The following is a 23,219-nucleotide window of genomic DNA, read 5'->3' on the forward strand; positions in this document are numbered from 1 at the left end:
CAGCAGCTCATTTACAATGCATAATCCACGGTGATGCAGAAGGAGCGTCGGCTATTGACGGATTTTCTCGCGAGACTTTGCCACAAAAGACATGGAGACGCGACCTGGCTGAATTTTTTAGTTCCCGTCGCTGGGAGAGGACAGCATCGCCCTGCAGAAAACGCACTTGCTGCGAGCTCAGAAGCTTTTTAAAGAGGTTTAATAAGAGTTGCTCCTTGTGTGAATGTGGAGTCCTGTGCTCCAGAGCAGCGGCTCGGTGTGAGCAGGGGCGGCGCTTTCTCTCAGAGGAAAGAAAAAGCTTTCATATGAGGACAGAGAGAGCAGACTCAGGAAATAAGTGGACTGCATGCATGAGTCCGTGTTCACTGCTCGAGGATTCACCAGCGATTAAAAGCCGTACATTGTGCACTCGCTTTCCTCCAAGCGTCACCGGGATGAAGTGATCCACGAGCAGCCGGCCAGCGATCCTCTCCTCCCGGGCTGGATGAGCGCCAGCGGGTCGGTCCAGACTCGGGACGAATGCAAGGGAATAATTTGAGCTCTGCGGATCTCGTCAAACACGATGCGCGGACGGACCGTGGATCAAACCGACCCCTTCATCACGATCACCGCCGCGAGTTCCCGTAACGCAGAGCCGCTGGGGGCGACGGGACAAGAGGTGAAGGTGTAGCTGACTGACTCCTAGATGTCCCGCCTCCCTCCAGGTGACACCGAGGCACACGAACACTCTGACCTCCACCTGTGTCCACCGACATGGATAAACTCACCGTGATCTCAGGATGCCTCTTCCTCGCTGCGGACATCTTCGCCATCGCCAGCATCGCCAACCCGGACTGGATCAGCACCGGAGACTCAGCTGGTAGGTCGCACTGAAAAAAATTAAGAGTTTATACTTTTTGTTTATGGGGACTAATAAGAGACCAGTTCATTAAGAATCACTGTGTGGACATGAAACTTTCATGTGACATGATTTGAAAGCGGGCTCACACGCCTGACAGATTCCTGTGCAGCTGAATATCAACAAACTTAAAGGTGCACTATGTTGTTTTGGGAGAGAATTTTCCTTTATAATTTTCATTTATTTTATGTCTTAAAGTTAACAAACTCTTTGTTTTTGTTACTGGGTGAACTGAACAGAAATAAACTCTCGATTACATTAAATGGCCATGACTAAATATGAGACCCTCAAGTTAAAGTTAATCAAATCAGCCTTAGTTATGGTTGAACCGTAAAAAGCAAAGGAATCTCTGTGTCCGTCTGTTATTCTCATATCTCGAGAAAGGTTCATCCGATCTACTCCACACTTGGCGGTTGTGTTGCTAAGGGCTTGAGGATTGGTGCAGCTTCGACGCGTGATGCCTTCAAAATTAAAGGTGTGCTATGTAGTTTTGCGGAAGAAATTTGAATCTGAAGAGATATTGACTCAGTAATTGATTTTTATGCTTTGTCTCCATGACTGAATAAACAAACTGAGATTGAAGAACAATACCATTTCATACTGTTTTACTTTGTTTATATGTGGCGGACCCTGCCACCTCTCTAGCTTTTTAGTCATCTGGGGACCTTATTTTCATCTGAGAACAGCTTGTAAATTGTTAATATGATAAATCGGAGTTTGAATTTCTTCTCCAAAACTACATATTGTGACTTTAAAGATAACAGTTGCACTTTTTTTATGCTTATGACCCTTTAAAATGCACTGGGCCGAATGTCATCACAAGTTGTGGTCTGTGTGTGTCCATGTTTCCATCAGATCCCGTCTGAAATGAGGGTAAGTTTTTAAGTTTAAAGCAAGATTGGAGAGAAATGTAAGGATGTAGGCCGAGAGTATTCGCAGCAACAAAACAAAAAAGGTCATTTCTGGAACAATAAGGACGGCTGATTGTATGAGAGAAAATCCGTCTCCTCAAATCATCGGTTGTCTCCTGATCTCAGCAAGACTCAAGCAAATGTAACCAAAAGTTCTGAGGCACTGATACGAAAATATTACATTGAACCGTGATGTGCCGGTCTGCTCGGTGGCATTTTATTGTAACATGTTCAAATGTCAGTATCCCTGCAATATTATCTCCATTCATCCTGCAGCATGGAAAGAGGAGCGTGGCGCCCACAACATCAGTAAATATGCCTCATTAAAGTGCCGCACACTTGTCTGAAAAGACATCCTCAGCAGCACTTACCTTGAGTCATTAACGTCTACCCGAGAAACACTTTCTGCCAAAGTCTCAGCAGTTTTGTTGGAGTGCAGCTAAAGGTTGTTTTCCATCACAGACCCATCATTCTGACAGTTAACCGTTTTGTCTGATATTGTAAAAAAAAAAAAAAAAAAGGCTTGTCTTGTCTTCAGATTTCTTCTCTTTTCTGATAATCAGTCCAGAATATCCAAAGATGCTTCATTCACATCATAAATGACAAAGAGAAGAGATGAGGAGAGGGCGGCAGAGGTCTGATGAACTCACTTTCTCTCTGACTCCGCACCAGTAGAGTCTTTCAGTCTCAGCCAACTGACACTGACCCTTGTGACATCACTTGAGGACTCATCAGATATCAGGCGGCTTGACCACATGTGCAGAAGTGCTACTAAGCACATGTCAGCACACTTTGATGTGAAAAATCTAACAAATCATAATGAAAGAAGACTATTTTGTTTCTTTGATTGTTTAATATTTAGTCCCGGATATTTAACGTAACAGAAGGTTCTTTGGGGCCTTTAATGCCCCATAACGGACGAATAATTGGGTCTGAAAAGATCCTGACCATCAGCTGAAGACGATTTGATGAACATCGTTGTCGGTATTCGCCGCGGACCTCCCTGATCGCAGAGTACGATATTCTGATGTAAAGTCCAAAAGCTAAACATTGACTAAACCTGATGCAACGGACAAACAAACCACTACAGTATATGCACAGCTGCCCGAGGCCTCCATCCTAATGCTACAGCAGAGAGATAAGCACGTGAACAGGCGAGCTGAGTGCTTAATACAGGATTTCAATTGTTGAACAAAAAAATAAAAAAATACTGACGGCGGCTGCAGGTTGAATACAGTATAACACGCCAGTTTCTCATTTGCGCAGTTGAATCAGCAACCACACACCCAGTTACAGTAGGAACAGACGTGGTGAGCGACAGCGTGTAATGACGACCGTACTTACTGTACTCTAAGCCTTTTGTTCCCGTTCAATTAGCCGAACAGTAATTACCTGGAAGCAGGAAGTGCTTTTTTGGGAAATGAAGGTGTGTGACTTTTACTGAGGCCCCCTGAGAGGAGGGTAATGCTCTCCACCTGGAGAATTAAAGCCCCTCCAGGCTCAGCAGTGACGCGTCTCAGGTTGGCCGCGAGCGCCCCGCGTAAACCTGGAAGTCAAGATGACGATCGTGTTTTATAATTTTCACTCAATCTGCACATAAACCAGCTCTGATAAATCTAATCTCTCTAGATTTTTAAAAAAATACCCACAGGAAGTAAAAAGAAGAAAAATAAACCAAACAGAATAAACAGATATTCCTCCTGACATTAAAGATTCCAGAGCTCACTGTGCACTCTGATAACGATTACTTATCAGGATCGTTTGGAATCACTTTGTAGCTGCTGATGTTTTTATGAGCAGGATTACGGTATGTGCACTCGGTGTGTTTGTGCGGCTGAGTGTTGTGCTGAGAGATGCGGAGCAGCAGCAGAGGGTCTGGGTGAATGGAGTGCTCACCAAGTACAGGTTAAGGTTGGCCACTTTTCAGACTCGCACGCGCGCTCGCGTGCACGCCACGGCCAAGGCAAACATCTGACGTCATAGCTGCTCGCTCGTGGGGGTGTAAACAAACAGAACCTCAGTGCCATGAGGTGAGGGACTTGTGGTAGGAATCTCCGCTCAGCAGCACCAGATCCAACTGAGTAGCACGTCTTCGATTCAGTGTGTTTATGTGTTTGGTCGATACTGCATCTTAACATATGTAAGTTGTTGTCATTTCCGATTGCCATTTAAAATATTCAGTTCAGTCCAGTGTAATGGTGCAGGTCAGGACGGTGGGATCTTGCATGTGACTTCCATGCAAGAAACCATACTTTGTGTCCTGTGTGTGTTTTGTGTGTTTTGACTTATAGACTATAGAAGTCCTATACACATGGTACTAGTATAACCAGGGGACTGGTTTGCGCGAAATAAAGAAAATCTGCTGTCTTTTTTTTTTTTTTTTTTTACCTGTATTTTGACATTATCTCCTGCAAAATATGTCATGGCTCCATTTAACATTGACTTCTAAAAGCAAAGCCACTGTTCCACAGCAGCCACATCATTTATATAGTTTAGAATTGATTTGCTCACTTTCTGCACATGGTACACTCGTAAATACACAGTCACAGCTCATTTAGGGTCAAGTCAAGGATGCATCAGGCTCACCACGCTCTTTGTTGTGCAGAATGTAAGGCGCTAAAAAACATGTTTTTAGGGAGTCCCCTCATGACATTCGATTCCTCATGCTCAAGGGCGAGCAGATCAGACTCTGGATGATTTTGTAACTACAGTCTAATTGAGTTTAGAGCTTATTGATCCTCAAATATTGCCCAGAAATATGTTGAGTAAATGTCCAGGTTTTGGAGATGGGGCAGACCTCTCTCGACATGCTGTCTTTTCTAGAGCTACTGTGTTTTATTTGTTTTGTGAGGCCACAGTATGAATGTCAGGACTCTGTTGGTCTGTGGTATCATCTTATTTATCATCATTTCTGTGATCTGTAAATTCTATTTAAACTATTACTATTGCACCAGCTATAGGCGTTGTCATTGCAACTGCCTGTCTCTTATGTCTTTCACTGACATTACAGGAAACTGTATTACTCAAACTGTGATTCATTCCCTAAACGATACAGAAGTAACGCCCTAGTAGTTTGCGGATCCTCAGACGTGTAGAATAAAATGTTTTAAAGTTCATTGTGTATCATATTATTAAAGTCTTTATGCCAAACAACGACCACTGGCACAAAGCAACAACACTTTCCTGTGGGGACGTGGGTATTTCTTTTGGTATGGAATCCAGTGTGCAGGGGAGTGAATGCACTATTTACATTGTCGCCCACCCTGCGGCGCGAGAGGGTGTGTTGAGAGGGAACAGGATGTCCTGTGTATAGGGGGGATAGGTCAGTCTGCAGGAGGATGTGGTTCAGGCCTGACGTTCAGGCCCTTCAGCCTGGCCGTGGCATCATCACCCAGCGCTGCATCCAAGATCAGGAGCTGAAGGAATTTGAAGCCAATGATGAATATTTAAAGGGCAGATTTAATTTTGGTGGTGTGATGAACACAGGAGCATTATGTGGCATGAAGGAGATCTGTTGTCTGTTTGGTTGTGTTTTGTTCTGCGTTTTTCTAAGATCCATGTTTTTCTTGTGCATCTTTGACTCAGTATACAGTTTTAAAAAACATTAAATGCAAAACTGAGTGGTCTTAATGGCCCTAAGTGCCATGTGTTTGTACAAAAGCAGCTTATAATATTTATTTTTTTCCTTAATTTACAAGATGCTTCAGTGCTTCCTTGTGTTCCTCCTGCGCTCTTTGTGATATCGGTAACTTGTAATTCTGGCCATCGGGACAATTATGTTAATTCTGTAGTCGCTTGGTTTGAGTTGCCCCGAATAAATCCATAAATCCATAAAATGTGAAAAAGCCTTCTTCTGTGTGTGCTTTGCAGCTTGCGTGCTGAAGATAATAAGTAAGAGAAAAGGGAGGGAAACAAAAGAATAAATGAAGGTGTGGGAGGATTTAATTTTGCATTAATGTGCTCTGTGTTGGGTGGACTGGACGCACAGTTGAGCCGATGCAGTCTCTCTTTTTTCGGGGGGCTCCGAATGTGTGATATGAAGAAGCCCCCCCGGTACCTGACATCAGAGCGCCCAGCAGGTTTGTGAGGCAGGAGGGCCGTCAGATGATTTGCCATCTGATGTGAGGTCACTGATCTCCTCGTTTTGGTCTTGGCTGTTAATTTTGCCGTTTCTTTCTGTGTTGCTTTGGTGGTCCCTGCCAGGAGGCTCAACTTGTTTGATGTCGTACAGGAATCGCTGGGGCTCATTGTTGCCGCCGCTGGCACGCCGCCCCTCTGAGTGTCTCCATACCAACAGGTTCCTCTTGCCCATGTGGGCAATCAGAGAGACTCCTGGGAGGTCATCATGTCTTGAAAGCCACAAAGGAACATGTGATGTCAGTGTAATGATGCATGTATGTATGGAGCGCTGTTATTGTTATAAACCACCGCGCCTCTCTGTCTCTCCACAGGCTCTCTGACTGTCGGCCTGGTGCAGCAGTGTCAGACCATCCATGGCCGGGACCGCATCTGCATCCCCCCGCAGCTGCCCCCGGAGTGGATCACCACGCTCTTCTTCATCATCCTGGGCATCATCTCCCTCACCGTCACCTGCGGCCTACTGGTGATGTCCCGCTGGCGCCGAGAGGCCGCCCGGTACGCCCGTTGGATCGCCTTCACCGGGAGTAGGTGTTCACCGCGATCTCACATCGTCTTGCATTGTGATGAAAGTTGAAGTTGCAAACTTTTTTCTTTTTTTTTTAGCTGTTAAGCACCACGTACGTCAGAGTCCGAAATGAACCTCAGCTGGCCCATTATAGTTCTAAAATGACCGCAAAGGGATACGACATGACAGTCTCATGAGGAATAAATGGGGCTTACCTTGAATTTTGCGGTTCCTTTCATGAGAAAGCTTTTAGTCGGGTAATTATGAACATCTTGGCAAAGTGACTGCAGAGGAGCTCTAATTGATGTGCCGGTTTCTATTTTTATCGAAACAGAGGCAGAGTTTGTCTGTTAGGGATGACCAGAGCAGGGGCTGTGCGTCACTCTGCTCTGGGTACAGACAGATCTGAAGCAGAGTAGACCCTCAGTACTGGGGACAGTTTTTAGCCTACAGTTTCAGACAGTCAGGGCAGAATCACTCGACACTGACAAGCATCCATAAGTTTTAGCTGAAGATTTCAGCTTTTACTCGCATTTGTGTCAACCATTTATTCAGTGCTTTGTAGTCACATTTATTACCTCGCAACAAACTGTTTATCCTTCACTCTAACTATTTCAACCATCATTTAGCTGACATGGCTGCATGAACTGTTTGCTCATTGCTTTTAGCTCGCGGGACCATCAATTTAAACAGATTCTCCATCACTGTAACTGAACTTCTTGAAAGTTTTACCCACCCGTATTAAAACAGTTCATCCGTTTGTTTGGGCTAACTTGTTTGAACCATTTATCGGCAGCTCGGCTCTCTGTTCCCATTTTATAAATCACCTTGAGCTGCTTCCCTTTTCTGCAGCCGACTTGACACTCGGTGAAATTTAAATCATGGTGTGTGTTTTGTCAAATTTGTTGAGCTGCTTTACACTCACATCTGAAGGTACCTGTGGATGGTGATAGCGGGTTTAGATGGGATGCTGACGCTCTTCTTCTCTTTGCCTCCGTCCCAGTGGTCCTCTTCTGTATGGCCGCCCTCATCTTCCCAATCGGCTTCTACATCAACGAGGTCGGTGGACAGCCGTATAAGCTCCCCAACAACACCGTGGTGGGCTCCTCCTACGTACTCTTTGTCCTCTCCATATTCTTCACCATAGTGGGGCTGCTGTTTGCTGGGAAGGTATGTTTGCCTGGCTGACGCGCCCTGCTCCTCTTTTTGCATCTTTGGAGAGGCGCCGTATCACAGGAGAACAACAAAAAAAAATCGAGAAGCACCTGTTTGTGTTGGGATGAATCGTTACGATGCCCCGGGAATCATTGCGCTCCACCCTGTTCCCGTCTGGTTGTTCGGCAGACAGATGTGCAGATTGCTCTCAAACACCCCTCATCGCCGTCTGTCCTGAACGATGAATGTGAAGAGATAAACAGACGGGAGAATGTGAAAATAAGGACATGATGGAAGTGGATAAAAACATCAGGATTTCAAGGGAGCCTGGCGGATGACGTCACTCTTCCTCAGCCCATCCACCAAGTCACCAAGATCGACCGATGTCAGGCCTGAATCTGGGCAAAGCACCAAATATCGGCCAGTCGCCTCCAACAGGGTCGAGGTTCTACATGGGGAAAAAAAAGCAATCTGTAATATATTTACAACGAAGTTTCACTTTCTTGGCACATTTTATTTATTTGTTGAATGGTTCAGTTCTGTTTTTTTGTAAAGGTGTTTTGTATTTAAAAGGCCTAATGTATCCCCAAGTTTCCCGGCCATTAATATATGCGGTGGATCACTTTGCCTTAATGAGCTGTTAACCTTAAAAACAACGATAACATCGCTGTGTTTCGTGGGAGCACTTCTAGAGCTCTAGATACATGAAACGATTTTAGCATAAAAATGTCAAAACCAGAATGTAAATCGGGGGGGAAATGAGTCAAACTCTTCTCTGAGTCGTTACGGGGAGTGTAAAGTTGGATCTTTTATATCTCTAGTGATGTAGTGAATGTATTATCCGCCCTTTTTGAGTGTTTCCTGTTGGTTCGACACTGTATCAAGACAAGAATGGATCCGTGACTAGTTTGTTTTATATATTTGTAACGCAGGTTGTGTCATTTCCTAGAAGCACTGTGATGTTCTTGAATGAGCATGGAGGATCCCATCACATTAAAAAAAAATGACTCACTGGAGCGCTGATTGTCTCATTGACTTGTTTTATCAATTTCTTGTACAGGGCCGTGGTTTTTTAATTATTTAAGAAGTTCAAGCTGTGTTCGTCACACAAATAAAGGGCAGTTAATTCTACACTTAAAGTGGCAGTATGTTGGAAAACCATCCATCCACCCATCCATCCATCCATCCATCCATCCATCCACCCATCCACCCATCCATCCATCCACCCATCCATCCATCCATCCATCCACCCATCCATCCAGTTTATTCCACTTATCCGGGGTTGGGTCTTCATTGCAGCAGGCTTAGAAGGTATTCCAGACATCTTTCTCCCCAGCGGTGCTTTCCAGATGAGATGTATATAATCCAGCCAGCGAGTTCTGGGTCTGCCCCTGGGTCACCTCCCACAGATATCTAAAAGTGTACTATTCACCTAAAAATGAAGTTTAAGTTATCATCTACTCCCCTGCACGCAGATGGAAAGCCAGTTTTGTAGTCTGCTTTCTGGAGCTTTACAGCAAAACAGCGTTGGATCATTTCCACGTCCCACTGAAGTAGATGGGAACTTGTGCTAAAACGTAAAGGAACAACCCACACAAAATGGCTCCAATCAGTTTATGCATTGTAATCCACATCTCCGGAAGCCCCGGGATTTCAAAACGATTTTGAAAGATTTAATTTACACCCTTGAGGCGCGGTCAAGCTTATGAGTGTCCCATCTAGACAGGAATTGTCTGTAGCTTTTGGCTAGAAAAAAATTAAAACATTTTTAAAAACAATTTGGGACAAGCTGCATGGAGCCATTTTATCTTTCCTTTTGTTTTTCCATGTTTTTTTGGTTGTTGCCTCGTAATGTTTTGTGGACTGTGAAACTTCACCAGACTTTCCATCACCATGGGGTGAATATATAATGGCTGAATTTAAATTTTTTGGTGATCTGTTCCTTTAAACTGACAGCTGATGTGTTTTTTTTTTTCTCTCTGGGTTGCAGAAATTCTTAGACTTCTCAGTCTCATCAAACATTTCTACAAGTCATTTAATAACGTCAAACATCTCAAGGTGAGGGCGAAAAAAAGAAAGAAGGCTCTAAAACACGATCTCCATTGTCCAAAATGAATCTTTCTTTTGTATTTATTGTTTATCTGCAGTGATTCAGAGCCTGTTTGGAGGCACAATCTCACACGCCCACTTTTCGTCCTTTGTCTTTATGGATGCACAGGATGTTTAGGTTGTCATAGGAACGTTTCAGAAAAGCATGTGACGACGTGTGTTTGTGTTTTTGTGAGACGATCCAGTCAGCTGTGGATGACAGCGGCAGGATACCAGTCGTCAAGTCTGCAGACTGCCTTTGACCTTTGAGCAAACCTCTCTGTCACAATTGCTGCTATTTTAAACTCTGGAAATATTTTTATCCACGTGTATCTACTTTTGTCCCTTTTTTGCCGAATGTTGCCATCTTCATGATAACAGGGTAAATAGGAAGAAAGAGAAGCTTTCGGTTCTGGTGCCTCAAAGTGATGAGTAGCTTCTCTTTTTCTCTCTCTCAAATAGGATTATTTTGAGACATCAGTTCAGATTAATATAAACGCAATCTGTACCAGAAATAGTGTTTTTATATGACAGATGCGTGTGAGAGAGAATGCCTAATCACTCTCAATGGAAGCGAGCGTGTCAGATTCACACATTATGAGGAAGATTTGCACAATTAATTAAAACATTCTTGAAATTGCGATACAGCCAAGCGCAATATCCGTAATATATTATAATAAAGTACTGTGGAGCTGCAGAGCCGACAAATCTTGTTCTCCATATCTAGAAAAATGACATGTCACACCATTATAATTGTAATAGTTTTATTGTCACTAATTGTGAAAGTGATTGTTAACACTCATTTTGAATCATCACAGAGAATAATCTGTCAAAGTCATCACTGTATGATTTTTTCTTTTTTACAATATCATGCAACCATAATTAGGAGCAAGACTAAAGCTCATAAACAGTGAAATGGAATCAGTCGTTCAAGTGTGATTGGTGAGTCCATATCAACATGACAAACTAACTTTATGATTAAAGATATAAAGTAGCTGGTCTCCAAGAAGAAACAACATATGATGCTGGACAGTTAGGACTTGGAGATTTAAGAGGTGATCCTACCACTCAATTCTCCAACTGAGCTCAAAATACAGACAAGTGGCTGCAATAGTGTCAGATTTTAATAGGCTGCAGTAACATGGAACAAATCCGTTTTCAATGAAACAATTCGAACACTGTGGACACTGAAAAACAACCAACAAACACAGCTAACATCGCAATAATCAGCTTGATTAAAAAAACTGACAACATCGATATTACTTGTTATGACATTCAAAATGAATCTATAGATTTAAAGTAACATGAAATGATCTTATATTTGTAAGCCTTGTCAGTTAAGTTTGCCAGTGTGACACAAGTACTGAGTGGACCTGATCATGAGAAGCAACCTCAATTCTCACCACAAGAGGGCGCGCTTGGTCAACTTTAACTCGGAGTAGTCCGCTTCCTCACTCACTGTGAATCACCATCTCAAATCTGAAGCAGTTTTTAGGACATTAAACTTAGAAAACACTCAGTCCAAAACATCTTCAGTTCAACTTCTTTTGCTAAAGCCTTTCGCACCATCCACATGTCGTTACCTTGGCAGAACCCAATAGCTGCATCACTTACAGGTCAGCTCAGTTCAGCTCAGCTCGGTTCAGTTCCCGTCCTGATTGTGTTGGATCCACTGTGGGGGTTTGTGCGAGGTCATGGTGGGACTGCTGAGCTGCAGCTTGGCCATTCGAGCAGCCAGGAGCATCAGTATGCCGGTGAGGACCTCCAGGCCGTAGGAGAGCCAGGCCAGACCCAGAGACCAGCCGAAAGAGGTGCGAACGTAGGCCAGACCCTCCGGCCCCACCAGCCTCTCGGTCTCAGCCAGGGCCTGGTATGAGTAAATGATGTAGAGGCTGACGCCACACAGGGTCAGCAGACCTAGAGGAATCACACACAAACACAGAAAGAAGTAGACATTAAAGGGCCAGTCCAGCCTAGAAACAAAAAAGGATCAATTGTCCCTTTAGAAGGACTCGATACTGAATCAAATGAAAACACTGCAGTAATGTAACTTTATTTACTCATTATTCTGCCAGGTCTTCATGCGGTATAAATCTTCACCTAAGTGGAGCTGAGATCAAGTCCCTCTATTCACTGAGAATCATGTTATTTATAGTTTTGGTTTTAAGCCACAAACACTCCAGACTTCTTAAGGCAAAGCACAAGCTATTATAAAGCGGAAATTCGTACCAGTCAGAGCTCCGTGCTGAGAGCTCATCAATAAAACCCAACAATAACATCAAGCCATTAGCCACCCAAAATCTCATATTGTGAGAGACAGGAAACGTGCTGACGCATGTGTTGCCTGCTTACAAAACATCCCAGTCTTCAGAGACTAGAATGAGACACACACAACCCCACACAGTCCCCACAACAGTGTTGCTATTGGAAACCATTATGATTTTGACGGCTTGCTACTGGTTTTAAGGGGATGCAAGTGGAGCTCAGAAGCGACCCACTGTGGGACTAATAATCCTTTTATTACAATTAGACCCTGAGGTACTACAAGCTCGCCAAATGATGAGGAAACTGTATCCGATTCTCATGCAGTTCACTGTGAAGAGCTGACAAGCAGAGAAACACAGAGACCGGAAAGTACTACAGCTGCTGCCAGAGACGAAACAACACTACCGCAGCAGTTCACAAAATAGCGGTGAAATCAGATTTTTTTTCAGCGTGGGTTAAGGATGGAAAAATGTGTATCCATGTACATGATTTGCAGAGAATAAATTTCATCAGTATCATAAACTGATTTTTTTATTAACATATTACCGAAAACATGATCTCCCCTTCCTAATCTGTGAATTATACAGATTCAATTTTGTGGCTGTATGACTAACTGAAAATATCTTTTTCTAACCCTGCCTAAACCTAACCCTGGACTACATGTGAACCCTAGATTCTGATGTGACGTTACCGGATTTTGTAAACCTGCCATCCACCCTAAACAATCCCTTTTTAGCAAAAATATCAAAAATCAACCAAATAGGCAAGACGTCAGCTTGTACTTGTACTACAAAATCACGGGATGCAAAATCATGGGATGGAGATGAGGTTCAGTGTCTCAATCTGTTGGTCAGTCCACCATTCTGGTCCAGGCAAAAATAGCTCAACAATTACTGGATGGATTGCTTTGAAATCTTGACAGGACGTTACGAAGGTCACCCTTAGAAACTTTTTTAAAAAGGGGAGGCACAAAGCTAGCTTTTTACTTCTGCCGATTTCATTCATGTTATAAACGCGTGTCTGCAAAAGAGTTTATTTTTCAGCAATAATCCAAAATCCTATTTTAAAAAAATCATGTTTTTGTGGAGGTAACCAGGATGATGCTAACTTCCAGATATGCCTTTAAAAATATGTCATCCCTGCAGCACTCTATGCATCCAAAACTAACAACATCCCCATGTAATTTGTGTTCAAGGTAAACACCACAGAACAACATATGAAAGTTAGCATGCTGATGTTAGCATGCTGACATTAGCCTGCTAACGTTGGCATTTAGCATTTAGTCTTCACTCTTGCTCTTGTTCACTACAATTTATAGGCCTTACCAGTACTACTTCACAAGCTACAACTAACAACAATTCAACGGTCTGCTCTCACTCCTCCTGTTTCCTGTAGATTTTCAGACACTTCAGTGGAAACAGCAGAAATAATAACAGTGATGTTAGTGCTAAGTTACACAATATTAATGACACCACCATATGCTACTTATTTTAAGTTATAAGTGTGGATTGACTTTGAACTTGGGGGCACTTTGTGAATGTTGTCATTTCAGAGGAAGCCTTAAATGAGACTGATATTTAAGTAGGCGGGAGGAAATGGAATGGTGCTGCAGACTAACACCAAGTGATAATCGCAAACATTTTAAACCCATGCAAAAAGTTTTTGCTGACACCCAGAGCTGTAAATAAACACATCTCCTCATATCGGAACAGGACAAATAAGGGAATGAGGGAAGTGAGTGAGAAGGTCAGACTAGCTGGTAAGTTTTGGAAATATGTCAGCACTATGATTGATCTGAATTACATTCAGAGAAGGAGAGAAGCATTTTTAAAAGGTCCTTACTTGTGGTCTGACGAAGCATGAATTCAGGCTTTTCACAAGGCAGCGTTATGATTTTGTTATTTCTCCGTCCTTTTGATCCATTTATTGCAGTCAGATTACAGAGAAATCTCTTTGTTTTAGGTTCATATCGACATGCGTTTATTATTTTTTTTGCACCATATGAGTGGATGTGATAAAAAAATGAGTCAATCCACGATCAAACACACGCGAGTACACAACACGAATATTTTCACCGCTTTTGGTCTGAACGCGACATTAGTGTCTTGGTAATGGTTGGTGAAGAAATAATGTAGTCACATCGGTTTTTACATTTATGTCGGGCTTTTGTTAGCACAACACATGCGCCAGAATGTAACTGAGTCAAACAGAAATATAATTTCAAGATCAGCAGAAGGTCAAACGACAAAAATTTGGGCTATCAACAAAGAGACCAAAAAGGAAGAAAATGCCTTTCTTTGCCAGAATCGGACTGTCAACAAGTTCACAAGCAGCTGAAATCTAATTCAAGCCACTCCACACATTACCATGTGCTGCTTATTAAAGGGAGACTATAAAGAGTCTTTTTAAGAAAGTGTTTATCCATCACAAGGTCTTCTTTATGGAGGTCATAAGGCGTCGTCGGACCGGTGCCAAAGACATCCAGAGGGAAGAGTACTGCCAGACACCACAGCGCTATCTCTAACTGCACATAAATAACCTGATTACTGTAAACAGCTTTAACATGGTTAACGGTAATCTAACTCTCCCAATAACCCAAATTTAGATGATTTGTTTGATAGTGAACTCATTATAAAGGTGTCAGGTGTGTGGTAGCAGGAATATAGCGACATGTAAGGCTTGGCTGAGACATGAACACCATTTTTCTATGTTTGCACAAAAAACATGTCTGTAACTACCAGCTGTGGTTCTCTTGGTTTTTTTTTTGTTGGTTTTTTTTCCTCAAATGCACGGCTTTCTATCCAGTTTACTCTGTCACCCGTGTGGCATTTAAAGAGATTAGATTTGAAACACACAGCCGAGAGAAAGAAGACTCCAGTGTGTGACTAGCAAGTTTAATTTGACTTTCCAATTATTAATTTATTTATTCTATTTTAGTTCAGATACCCGGGTTAAATGATAGTTTGGTTCTTTTGATGTGGGGTTGTATGAGGTACTTATCCCCGCAGTAGATGACTGTCAGCAACAAGCACCTACAGAGAAGCAGAGCATTACACTGATAAACAGCACCGACACCTTAAAATATGTGAGATTAACTTTTTATGCTATATTTTGAAAAAAAATTGGTGCTTTTACCCAAACAGCTGATCTGCAGCTCAACAGTGCAAGGCAGATGTGGCTGTGTGCGTAGGAACACGAACCTTGTTCGGAGGGAATATAGTATTAAAGGAAAGGGCTGTGTGAAGTAGATCTATGTCTCTTAGGTGTGCCTTCTTTTGGGTGGAGGAGTGAGAGGGGGCTGGGAAATCATCAACCTGGTCTTGGTGTCGTTGTCACCAACCTCTAGAGCTTTACTATCGAACCATCGCACCTTGTGGTACATAGTAGTATTACGAGACTAAGAGACTGACAAAAGAAAATAGTACGGATTAACAGTGGTTCCCATCTGGTCTCTGACCTTGGTAAATGATAAAGACCCGGCAGGTTCTGTCGTGGTCAGGAGAAACATAAAGCTTGAGTGAAGTGAGGCGGAGGTGGGGCATCATCAGCCTGCCGCTGGCGTTGTCTGCACCCAACTCTTGAGCTATACTCCCGGACAATCAGCTTTTGTAGTACATGGTGGTATTACGAGGCATGACTAGCTGGTAAGCACGCTAACGTCAGTACATATAACTGCAGCACAACACAAAAAATGTCTTTGAGAAAATGTCTAAACTATTACGTAACATTCTGTGGATTTTGTTATTTCTTGAAGTTTAAAGATCAAGATTTTGTGTAACTGCACTGTCTGCCAAGGAGTCACGAAGTAGTGACTTAGGCGAGTCAAATTAGCAGGGAAATCCATTTACAGCATTTTGGCACCAGTGCAGTGATGTCATACAATTTATTCCCAGATCAATATTTAGTTCCAACCCTAATATGAACACATCACGCCATTGTGATTATATTTTTAAAAAAAGTAGTTTTACCAAACTAATTATAATAAATAAACACTGTTTTTATCATTTACTGTGTAATTTGTCCTTACTGTGACATGCATCAATAGAAAATATTGTGAAAATTATTTTAATCACATAATTAACTACTATTACTTTTACTCATAACTTCTCATAAACATACATCATATACCTTATCTGTTAAGTTGTACCTGTCATTATTTCATTAATATGTGATACATTTTTCATATATTTCATATCTCACATTTTGAATCTCTTTGTTAGACACACGACCCACCAACCTGTTACCCCATTGGGAACAGTTTTCAGGAGGCCTTAACAAGAGCTATCCTCAAGTGTCTTGCTCTAACAGTATGAAATTAAAGACGTTATGAACGGAAATTTGGGAAGCAGTCGTTTCCAAGACAATTTGACTTCACTGTTGTGCCTCCCTACGGACCAATAGAAGCTCTTATGTAGACGGTCCCACAGTCCACGACGAAGCGCCTCTGATGTAACAAAGGGAAGAGCATCTATGAACACAGACGCCAAAACACACATAAACACACCTGCCCTGTCATGCATACCAAACCAATATGGCCAATTCAAACAGCCAATCTGTGTGGTGCTGAACGTCAGTCCCTTTGGCCACATGAGGTCAATAACTATAACTGAGGTCCGTTCCAGCTCTGCACATAAAGTGCCGCCGTCTGCTCAGGTGAACCACATGGCCCCGCTTTACTGCCACACTCCTGCTGTACATATTCTACCGAAACCCTCCAACTTTTTTCTGTAACAGCAACAGTGCAGTAAATGTTGAGAGAATGGAGATACTAACTGTGAGAACTGTCTCATCTAACCCAAAGAAAAGAAAAGGCATTATCATCTGTATGTGCTCCTTTATCTTATTTCAGATCACCTGCTTCTGTGTTTTCCATCGGAACAACTTTAGATTGTAAGTCATTATCTAGTAAAGATGCTGATAAATGATTAACTAAAATGATCACCAGAATGTGAAGAAGTAACAGTTTTGACATTATCACATCTGTATATTGTGTTGCAGAGATGTCTACTCAAGTTCACATGCTAACCAGCTAGCCTGCCCCGCGCCAAAGCTCCTGCGTTGCCGAGACCGCCAGATGCACGGCTAACTGACCTAATAAGCTGACGGCAGCTATGGTTAGCATGCGCTTGTGATATTGTTTTGAGTGTGAATTGGACAGGTGGACATTTCGTACATATTGCTCCTTTAACTCAGTTGCGTTCACATTACAACACAGCTGTTGTCGCGGTTAGTGAACGTGAACTTGCCGCTGATCACTGACCAGACCCAGATACCGCGTGAGACCAACGTCGTTACACTGTTCACTCACAAACCTTGTTAGAAGCTGGAACCAAATGTCGGAATCAGTTTGGACCTGACTAACATTTCAAAGTGATTGGTTCATACTCATAAGAATGTTTTTTAAGGAAAATAAATAATGTTTCTTTTCCATTCTGCACGTTTCTGCAAGCTCTGTATATACGTACATTATTTTCCAGATAACTTGTAATGTTATCATTGTGACCTTTAATGAAGTGTATTGGGACTGCCATATTCTTCCAGTTGCATGCTTTGCTGGAACAAAACAAACCCTGAGAACAACAGTTCCCAGTGTATTTACATTTCTAAAGCAGTGGGATTCAATTGTCCACTAAACGTTTGTTGGGAAAATCTTGTTCATGGTGTAAAAAGGGCTGAGATTGAGTGTGCACTTCTGCGGTGTCCTGGTCCTCACCGCACACGGCCATTTGAGTAAAAATGATCTTTGAAAGCAAGTGTCGAGACAATTGACTGTTCTCCCCTTCGTACCACCACCTAATGGCCCCTGCTTTATTTAACACCGAGGCAAATGATCCAAAGCAGAGCAGTGTACCTCTCTATTACCCTCACTGTGATATATTCTCTCGTTTCTATTAACGCCATCTCTCCAGCTTAGTGGCAATCATGTGTAATTTCGGTGCTTCAGACGCCACTGAATCTTAAACGTGATGACGCCTGCACAGACAATGCAGGCACAGAAGATGTGAGGCTACACTGTCCAGACTGTGGAGATGGAAATTCCCTGCGCTCTTTGAAGCACTGCCAGTATAGTAAAAAGACACGCCGGCAGCACTGATTGATCTGTGTGCACGAGTGCCACTGTGCATTGTGGTTTGCCTTTTAATGGATCTGTCTTGGATGGAGAGAAAAACATGATCCCCTGATAAATTCGCTGACGTCAACTCCAAGTGCACACTTGGGTGAAACAGCTCGACTCCAGAGTGACGGCACACCTGAGGAGTGGAAGTAGAGCAAACTTGAACTCACTGCAGACGAAGAAGTAGCAGGCCGTGCCGGTGAGGAGGACAGGGCTCCGGGCCAGGGAGCTGACCAACCCACAGATGCCACCGAACAGCAGCAGGACCAGGCTGAAGGGGAGCACCACCACTATGGCGCTGTGCATGTCTGCATATAAACAAACACACACACACACACACACACACACACACACAGATGGGTTATGGGGCATCTGCTGGGTTATGGCCGTCTTGACAGTGAATCTTCATTAGCAGATACGTGTAGTGGTGAGCACAGGGTTTCATAAAAGAGGAGAGACTCACACAGCTCAGTCTCAGAGTATCTGGAGTAGTCAGCTGTGATAGAGTCCACAGAGTCCCCCTGAATCTTCCCACCTGGAGGTGACCATACATACAAAACAAGAGGGAGAACATTTGAGGTAAAACTAATTGCCCTGGAATCTTAATAATTATTAAAACAACTTGTGGAAAAGTTGCCTACCTTTATTGGTGCTCCACAGTCCCGAGTGCGGAGGGACTATGTCTTCATAGTCGCTCGTGTTCATGGGATTCATATCTATGATGTACCAGTAGTCTGTTCCCAGCGAAGTCGCCAAAAAGGCGAAGCTCAGCATGCCGCAGATGCCGGCTGTGATCACCAGAGAGCCGAAGGTTACCTTCATCCCGCACAGGTGAGGGCTGAACTGGCGCGTAACGGCGATGGCGTTGGATTTTCACTCTTCTAGTGTTGATCCAGCCTTTTAAAACGTTGACGCGTTTGGTGCAGGATGCAGAAGAAGAAAAAAAAAAAAGGGAGGGAAGCCAGAAGATATTATGGTAGTGGAGGTTCCCTGTGGGGGCAGTAATTAGAATCTGCAAAAAAAAAAAAAAAAACTGATATGGAGATCAGCTGAGCCTCCACTGACTGGACCAAGTAACAAAGCTGCGAGAGGACGATACCAGAGCGGAGAGCGGCAGCTTCTGTCAGGGAGGGACTTGATTGTATTCGGGAGGCGCACACGTTTTACGCACCGACATGGAGGGAGACAATATGGGCATATGGGGAGTCAGCTGCGCTTAAACTAAATAAATGAAAAGAGAGTGAGGATCAGGAGCAACTATACATAAGAATCCATGAATTTTGTATATCCAAATATTAATCCGTCACCAAATGGTTTAAAAGACGACACAAGAAACAAAAGAATAAAGTCCGAGCTTTCAGTGGCTGCATAAGTTGGCCCGCCAGATGTCTCTGGCAAAAGTTTAATTGTTTAAAGTGTCTCTGAGTATCACGAAATGGGCGACCGAATGCATTATTATCATTATTTCAAGGGATTTAAGGGAGCAAGGGAGAGGCAAGGGGAGAAAACAAAAATTAAGGATCTTTGAAAGGTTAACCTGGCAAAACATTTTTCTCGTTGTCTTACCTCGTAAACACAGAAGAGAAAAAGATTTATATTAGACTTGTAAATGCATAGCCAGATTTTGTTTTGTTTTACCTGCCTCATTGGGCTTCTGTATGATACTGGTTCATATGATCCTGGCAATGCAATACAGACAAGGCTTGCTTTTGGCACATGGTTTACCATTAAGTTTCAGTTTCAGTTACCACCCTGCTTCACATATTTTCAGACTTATACAATATGTTACAAGTAAGAAAATTCACCATCAGAATCCCTCATCAATCAATCAATCAATCAATCAATCAATCAATCAATCAATCAATAAAGGTAACCAGATAGAGCATGTTTAATGAATAAAAACATAAGATATAAAAACAGAAGACATTAAAAGATGACAGAAGTACAGCGTTACAAAGGAGACATACAAAAGAACATAGAAATGACATCGGGGGAAACCAGACAGCCGCCTTCCATCTACAATTAATCTCACACTCCGCCCATCTCATTCATCAGCATCCATTCTCCTGTCACTCTTCTCCCATGGCCGTCTTGATGATATCTCCTCTTCTCAATTTGGCAGCCTCTTCCAACTTGGTGAGGGCCTCGTTACAGGATTTGTTCTGCAAGTGGAGGAAATGAAATCGGGATCAGAATTGATGCCAAGGTCCAATGTTAACACAGGAACCAAGGTTTTGTTAGTGGAAAATAATGACGATAATATCCTAAGAGAACAGACTGGAAAAATATGTTTGCTTTTACGTGGTGTTATTTGACTAAAACAATACATTTATTGCACTACGCATTATTTAAGTCAGTAATTTGAAAGTTATTGAGTCACTGAAGAACGTACAATGATGAACTTGTGCCTCTCCTTCTGTAGTTTAAAGAATTCCTCCACAGTCAGCTCCGTCACTGTCTTCTTCAGGGTGATGAAGTTGCAAGATGGTGAATGAGATTTGTGCTCCTTTCTGGCAACAAAACGAGAGAGTGGTTAAGAGGGACACAAATATTTAATTTCAAGGAGCATAACAGGAACACACAGCGTACATGTCCATTAGACTGAGTGGACATTGTGCCACAAAAAACTGCAACAAATGAATTCCTGTGAAGAGGTTTGTTTCCAAAACAAGTCTCCTTTCTGTGTAGAAGACAGCTGGTATAAACCATGTTACCGATTAATGATACATGTAAAGTTCAACAACAATGACAACTAAACAGTAGCTCAAGCAGTGTCTAATGACCATGGATACAAAACAAATATTTACATAGTTACAGAGAGTTCAGGTAGTTAATGCCTGAAGTGCTGATGCATCAGCTGCAAACACTGCAAAATTATGTAATACACCAAGGAGGAAAGTCTTGTGAATTATAACAACATAAGTGGAAAATTTCACTGGAAATGAAACAGTAGTCAGTACCACTGAGATGAGTTTATCTTTCATGTGAAGTACAACTATGCCTGAAAAAACTGTTCTATGTCTTTTATGGACATAGAACAATAAATATCCATAATGATGTCTCAAGACTACGATCTTCAACAGGAAGTTTTTCAGTGTTACAAACTGAAAGTGGGGTCTGAAAGACCTGGCTGCCTGTCAGGCTGAGAGGGTCAGAAAAAAAGATGCTACCGAGTTGCATTAGAGAACTTAAAGAATCCACTGTTTTTGGAGTTGACCCATTAACAGAAAGAAAGTGTCAAAGTATCTTTGCCTATGCAATCGCAAAATTGACCATTCTCGGTAAAATCCATCTCTCAAGCCTTGTGACTTGACACTAAACTACTGGAAAAACAAAAAATGTATTTTGCTTCACAACCTTTTTTGCTGTTGTAAATTCTTTGCTTTTTGGGAGCCATGTGTCTTTCTACAGTGCTAGAACAGATTACATTTGTTGCTAGTACACCATCCCGGTCTCTCAAGAATTCGCCTAATTAAAACAATAATTTGGACTTAAATCGATAAAGCAATGATACTGCACAAATCTCCTGTCCCTCTATTTGCAATCCTAACCCATGAGCCGAGTAATGTGGTTATCTTACTCAGGGTCATCCTCCGGCTCCCAGCCCTCTAGCTCTTTGAGGCAGAAGAAACACATGGCGATGTCTGGACTGTTCTCTGAAGGGGTGTGAATGAAGCCAGCTTTGGCCATCTGGAGAAACACATGAACAAACAGACACCATAAAAAAGCTGTACTTAATGTTTAAATTTCTGGATAATTCATTGACTAGTTGATAGACATACAATAAACAATTTTACTGTTCCGTAAAGCTTTTATTACCTAACTAACAGCCAACAATTGTTTCCAAATAAACCCGAAAGCAGTATTTATTTCTAGCTTTTTAAAAAGTCAGGAATTACTGTTATTCCTGTGTTTTGCACAATTTTAAATGGAATAGCTCTGGGATTTTTACTGAACAGACCAAACGATGAATGAGGAGAATAAGTGTCAGATTAAATCAGTAATTACTTTTTTTTACTTTACTTTATGTATTTCATTTGTTTATTGATAGGGACAGAGCAAGTCAATCAACATCAGTATAAAAAAAGAGAATATAAACAGATTTATCAAGAATGATAATTTGTTTTCTAGTCACTAGGCAAGTAACAGAAACAGTAACATTACAGATAATATACAGTTGTACAATACACGATCAAAAATGAACACATACTTTAAACTACATTTACATAATGGTTAGGTGCAGTCCTACAGTGTCAGTTGTTGGTTTAAGTCATTGTAAATTGTAGTGACCAAATCCAGAATTCACTGAAATTTCATGGACAGATGTTTAATCAACTGCTTCAAAACAAAACTGAAAAATGTGTTTAGAATGAAAAGAATTATTAGCCTTAATGCTAGTTAACTTACCAAACACAACTGCTGTCTAAGCCAATCATGTGCTTAATCATGATTTCCTTCAGAATCATAGCTAATAACAGACACAATATCTAAAGGTTACAGAAGTGGCTTTGTTAGCTGACCTAAAATAAGAGGGTCCTTTGTTATATAAACAACAACACTTGGCTATAACGTTAATGTTACATTAGACACCTCGTTAGTCCTAGCCTGTCTATTTACCCATTGTCAGAGTGAACATTTAGATAAAACGATTATAATACCTAGCTACTGGCAAGAGTGATTTAACTAATCCGTTAACTTAATTGTAAACCAAGAGTTAAACCCTCGGGGATGTTAAATCGTATTTCATTTTAATATCAGCTGTTTTCCTTATTAAAGCTAACTCTTGTTGTGCTAGCAGTAGCAAAAGTCAACCGTTTTAAACGTTCGCTCACGTTCTCCGGCGTACACGAGCAGCCCTCGTCGAACGGCCACCCCTCGAAAGTTTTCAGTCTGTTTTCATAAAAGTACATTTTGATATCCTCTTCGTTACAAGCGTCCATTGCGTCAAGTGGTTAAAATAAAAGAATAAACTATCGATAACTTTGGTTTGAATCAGTGTGTCGGCACCACCAGAAGCCTCCGAGCTAAACGGTGTTTTCAAATTACGGCGACAACTCGCTTCGACTGCTTTGATTGGCGGAGGAAGACCACGTGCTTTCTGTGTTTTCTTCTTCTTCTTCTTTTTCGTGCATTGACAACATG

General features: G+C 42.1%; 3 protein-coding genes across 3 annotated transcripts; 1 reads left to right on the forward strand and 2 right to left on the reverse strand.

The window, feature by feature from the left end:
• The first annotated feature begins 63 nt into the window (after positions 1-63).
• On the forward strand, positions 64-8,625 carry LOC119010406 (uncharacterized protein C16orf52 homolog A-like). Its single transcript, XM_037082534.1, has 3 exons — positions 64-859; positions 6,261-6,473; positions 7,458-8,625. The coding sequence occupies exons 1-3, from the start codon at positions 754-756 to the stop codon at positions 7,640-7,642; spliced, it is 504 nt and encodes a 167-aa protein (XP_036938429.1). The 5' UTR covers positions 64-753; the 3' UTR covers positions 7,643-8,625.
• A 1,825-nt stretch (positions 8,626-10,450) lies between these two features.
• Positions 10,451-19,270, reverse strand: tmem235b (transmembrane protein 235b). The gene is made up of 5 exons (XM_037081586.1): positions 19,177-19,270; positions 18,719-19,089; positions 18,541-18,612; positions 18,248-18,385; positions 10,451-11,614 (listed from the first exon to the last, which is right to left on the reverse strand). Exons 2-5 carry the CDS (start codon positions 18,897-18,899, stop codon positions 11,340-11,342), a joined length of 666 nt encoding a protein of 221 aa, XP_036937481.1. The 5' UTR covers positions 18,900-19,089; positions 19,177-19,270; the 3' UTR covers positions 10,451-11,339.
• Positions 19,271-19,941: 671 nt separating this feature from the next.
• birc5a (baculoviral IAP repeat containing 5a) lies at positions 19,942-23,157 on the reverse strand. Its single transcript, XM_037082171.1, has 4 exons — positions 22,910-23,157; positions 21,658-21,767; positions 20,470-20,587; positions 19,942-20,239 (listed from the first exon to the last, which is right to left on the reverse strand). Exons 1-4 carry the CDS (start codon positions 23,015-23,017, stop codon positions 20,147-20,149), a joined length of 429 nt encoding a protein of 142 aa, XP_036938066.1. The 5' UTR covers positions 23,018-23,157; the 3' UTR covers positions 19,942-20,146.
• Between the last annotated feature and the right edge of the window lie 62 nt (positions 23,158-23,219).

The sequence above is a fragment of the Acanthopagrus latus genome, chromosome 20 (assembly GCF_904848185.1).
Source record: "Acanthopagrus latus isolate v.2019 chromosome 20, fAcaLat1.1, whole genome shotgun sequence".
In the NCBI taxonomy this organism is placed as follows: Eukaryota; Metazoa; Chordata; class Actinopteri; order Spariformes; family Sparidae; genus Acanthopagrus; species Acanthopagrus latus.

What these genes read in the sequence shown, in the direction of transcription:
- LOC119010406 (XM_037082534.1), top strand. Translation starts at nt 754, where the DNA reads ATGGATAAACTCACCGTGATCTCAGGATGCCTCTTCCTCGCTGCGGAC. An exon ending in CAGCACCGGAGACTCAGCTG is followed by an intron (nt 860 to 6,260) that starts GTAGGTCGCACT and finishes GTCTCTCCACAG; the next exon opens with GCTCTCTGACTGTCGGCCTG. An exon ending in TTGGATCGCCTTCACCGGGA is followed by an intron (nt 6,474 to 7,457) that starts GTAGGTGTTCAC and finishes CCTCCGTCCCAG; the next exon opens with TGGTCCTCTTCTGTATGGCC.
- tmem235b (XM_037081586.1), bottom strand. Translation starts at nt 18,899, where the DNA reads ATGAAGGTAACCTTCGGCTCTCTGGTGATCACAGCCGGCATCTGCGGC. An exon ending in ATACTCTGAGACTGAGCTGT is followed by an intron (nt 18,386 to 18,540) that starts GTGAGTCTCTCC and finishes GTTTATATGCAG; the next exon opens with ACATGCACAGCGCCATAGTG. An exon ending in CTGCTACTTCTTCGTCTGCA is followed by an intron (nt 11,615 to 18,247) that starts GTGAGTTCAAGT and finishes TGATTCCTCTAG; the next exon opens with GTCTGCTGACCCTGTGTGGC.
- birc5a (XM_037082171.1), bottom strand. Translation starts at nt 23,017, where the DNA reads ATGGACGCTTGTAACGAAGAGGATATCAAAATGTACTTTTATGAAAAC. An exon ending in GCTCGTGTACGCCGGAGAAC is followed by an intron (nt 21,768 to 22,909) that starts GTGAGCGAACGT and finishes GTGTTTCTCCAG; the next exon opens with ATGGCCAAAGCTGGCTTCAT. An exon ending in AGAGGCACAAGTTCATCATT is followed by an intron (nt 20,240 to 20,469) that starts GTACGTTCTTCA and finishes CTCCACTTGCAG; the next exon opens with AACAAATCCTGTAACGAGGC.